The sequence below is a fragment of the Saccopteryx leptura genome, chromosome 6, assembly GCF_036850995.1.
Source record: "Saccopteryx leptura isolate mSacLep1 chromosome 6, mSacLep1_pri_phased_curated, whole genome shotgun sequence".
Lineage (NCBI taxonomy): Eukaryota > Metazoa > Chordata > Mammalia > Chiroptera > Emballonuridae > Saccopteryx > Saccopteryx leptura.
In genome coordinates this window covers 133341608-133344716 of record NC_089508.1, presented here as the reverse complement: position 1 = coordinate 133344716, position 3109 = coordinate 133341608, and the positions used below count along the sequence as shown (strand labels likewise).

The window sequence follows — 3109 nt, the reverse complement described above, 5'->3', positions numbered from 1 at the left end:
TGGCTGGACAGGCAAGAGGACCCTGGCTGAGCAGAACTTGCAGACTGCTCTGGGTCTTTGGCTGGAGCTGAGTTGAACTATTGCAGGACTCTGCCATGTGGCTGGCATCTGCCTAGGTGGACAGTGGGGCAGTGAGAGTCCTCCTTATACTCAAGCCTCTCATTGTGGCCAGAGAAGATGGCTCTAGGGGGAGAAGGGAAAGTAGGGCTTGGAATGGACAACAGGGTGGGCATAACCAGTCCCAAGGCCTCTTGGGATAATAGGCAGGGTGGGGAGCCAGCGAGTAGGAGCTTGATCCAGTGTCTCCCCAATACTGCTCTGGCTACTCCAGGCCAGGAAGTCCAGGCTGTGCCCGGAGGCCTCTCAGAGAGGGCGAGGGAGCCTCACAAGGCTGTCAGATTGCCTATGAAGGGCTAGAGGAGCAGGTGGGTGGGCTGCTGATTCTTGGAAGGGCTCATTAATGAAAACCCCCAAGGGTGACCACCTGAGAAAAAGGCTCACCTTTCCCAAGTGCAGCTGATAAGACCCAGGAGATTCCACAGTTCAGGTAGTTCCCCCACCTCCCTGGTGTTTTGTGGTCACCATTAATCATTTCCTCTAACCATGTATATAAGGGCTCTCTTGCCAGTGAGCCCAGTATTCAGAGAGAAAGGCTAAAGTCCTCAGGAGGATGTGGCTGCAGAACCTGCTACTCCTGAGCACTGTGGTCTGCTGCATCTCCGCACCCATACGCCCACCACACCACTCCACCCGGCCCTTTCAACACGTGGATGCCGTTAAGGAGGCCCTGAGACTTCTGGAAAACAGCACTGACACTGCTGCTGTGATGGTGAGTGTCAGAGGGAGTGTGGGTTGTACCTGGGCCACCTTGATGGCTCCCCACCCCCAGCCTGGACTAGCCCTGCTTGTCAGCTTGGTAACATTACATTTTCCTTTCTGTAGAACGAAGGAGTAGAAGTCGTCTCTGGAACGTTTCAGTCCAACGTAAGATGCTTTTCTCTGACACACCTTCCCAGAGGCTTTGGCCTTTGGTGGTGGTGGTGGAGGGGTGCTCTATTTTAGATGGATCCTTACAAGGCTGTACACTTCCTGTCCGGTCAGCTGGCTGCCGGAAGGTGTGCTCAGAAAGCCACTGGCCTTGCCTCTATGGCAGTCACGTGAGCTGCTTTATTATCTGAGCAGTCACAGACAGACATAGCATTCAAGGGACCCCGGGTCACCAGGAACAGGTGGGTGAGCAGGGGTTAGTTCATGGGACAGGGGCAACGAGCTTGGGGCACTCGCTGTGATGGATACAGAGGGGCAAAGAGGGGTCCAGTACCTGCCCCCTTCTCCCTGAATGGTGGGGGGATAGTGACCCCCTTTCCTAGGGGCTGGGACCCTCTGGAGATGCCAGGCCAAGGGAAAATGGCTGTGCTGGTAGAAGGCGGCTTGAGCTGAGTGGGGAAATGGAGTCAGATTTGTGTCTGCAGGGGACAGGGGCAGGGCAGTATGTATGACTGGACCTGCCTGAGACTAGTTGGGAATCATCCTGTGCCCCTCCCAGCCTCTACTCTTGGGGTACCAGGAGGAAGACACAAAGAAGTAAGGGGGAGGGCACTTGGTCACTGCTTACTGAGAAATGGACATTTCCCACAGGATCTGACATGCCTGCAGACCCGCCTGAAGCTGTACAGACAGGGCCTAAAGGGTGGCCTTGCCAGGCTTGATGGCTCCTTGAACTTGATGGCCAGCCACTACAGGAAGCACTGCCCTCCTACCCCAGTGAGTGCCTGGTCAGGGCTCCAAGTGGGAAGATCTTGATCTAGAAGGGTAGAGGACTGGGTAGGGAGAGACCTGTGGGTGTGGGTGTTCAGTACACCAACAGGATTCTGTGTGAACAGATTTGTAATGATTAGACTCTCCAGAGAGGGAGCAACCCAGTCCATTTCAGTCTCAAGGAGTTAAAGCCTGGAGCTCTGCATCCAACAGCACTCTCTAGTGGGATTCTTGTTATTATTAATGAGGTCAGAGGTGAGGCAAACCCACGGAAACACAGGGCCCGCTTAAGATACAGAGGAAGCTCTAGGGTGCTAGTGCCACTTCCCAACAGGGTTTTCCCCTGGTCCCTGTGGAGTCCCTGGATGCATGGGAGCAAGGAGAAAAGCATGCTTAGAATGTCCAGAGTCCCAACATCCCTTTCCTGTGGGAAGGGGGAAGTGTCTGGAGCTTTGACTCCTGTCCCTGCTGGGCGTATGGAGCCAGCCTCAGCCAAGCTGCTCTGTCCGAACCTGGGGCCAAAGAGCCAGTGACCCAACTGCCCAGCAGACTAGTCTCAGGTATTTTGTCAGGTTCCTGGTCCCAGATGCTATTGGCAGAACTGTGAACCCTTTGGGTGACAAACATGTGGCAACATGTCACCTGACTCGGGTCAGCAGGCGGGCCCCCGATGGGCCTTCTGACCTCTGAATCCCAAGAAGCAGCACATAAACCCGCAGTGCTCCCCCACATTACCTGCTCACACCTGTACTCAAGTTTTCTTTTTTGTTTAAGGAAACGTCCTGTGCAACCGAGGCCATCACCTTCAAAAATTTCATACAGGACCTGAGGGTTTTTCTAAACAACACTCCCTTTGATTGCTGGCAGTGAGGCAGACGGCCCAGGAGCCAGCGCTGGGGGCTGGCTCCACAGGTCGCTGCCTCCCACCCACAAAGAGCCGGAACTCAGGATCCTCTCTGTGAAGGGACTGCAGGGTGGACCAGGGTCAAGGTGGCCATGCACCTGTGCTGAGCCCTCCTGACCCTGATAGGGGTGTGGTAGGGGACAGGCGGGTTTTTACACAGGCAGGGACCATTAATATTTATTTATATATTTATGTATTTTAATATTTATTTATTTATTTAAGCTCTTCATATTTATTCAAGATATTTTACCATAATAATAAATTATTAAAAGTCTGTTCTTATTTGTGCTGGCTTGCAGTTTGTTTTCACCATGAACAAATCCTAGGCACGCTCCCGCTGCACAGGGCAGGGAGGGGAGGAGGCCGGGAGGCAGGGGCATGGGCAGGGGCCTGTCTGAGGGCAGCGCTGGCAGAGCAGAGAGGAGGGGAGGGCAGCCTTGGTGCAGC

General features: G+C 54.1%; 1 protein-coding gene across 1 annotated transcript; it reads left to right on the top strand.

Annotated features, from left to right (window-relative positions):
- Positions 1–670: 670 nt before the first annotated feature.
- CSF2 (colony stimulating factor 2) lies at positions 671–2668 on the top strand. Its single transcript, XM_066343321.1, has 4 exons — positions 671–829; positions 943–984; positions 1639–1764; positions 2533–2668. Exons 1-4 carry the CDS (start codon positions 671–673, stop codon positions 2626–2628), a joined length of 423 nt encoding a protein of 140 aa, XP_066199418.1. The 3' UTR covers positions 2629–2668.
- The last annotated feature ends 441 nt before the right edge of the window (positions 2669–3109 follow it).

Coding starts and splice junctions, on each gene's coding strand:
- CSF2 (XM_066343321.1), top strand. CDS start 671: ATGTGGCTGCAGAACCTGCTACTCCTGAGCACTGTGGTCTGCTGCATC. Junction 830..942: donor CTGACACTGCTGCTGTGATG/GTGAGTGTCAGA, acceptor TCCTTTCTGTAG/AACGAAGGAGTAGAAGTCGT. Junction 1,765..2,532: donor AGCACTGCCCTCCTACCCCA/GTGAGTGCCTGG, acceptor TTTTTGTTTAAG/GAAACGTCCTGTGCAACCGA.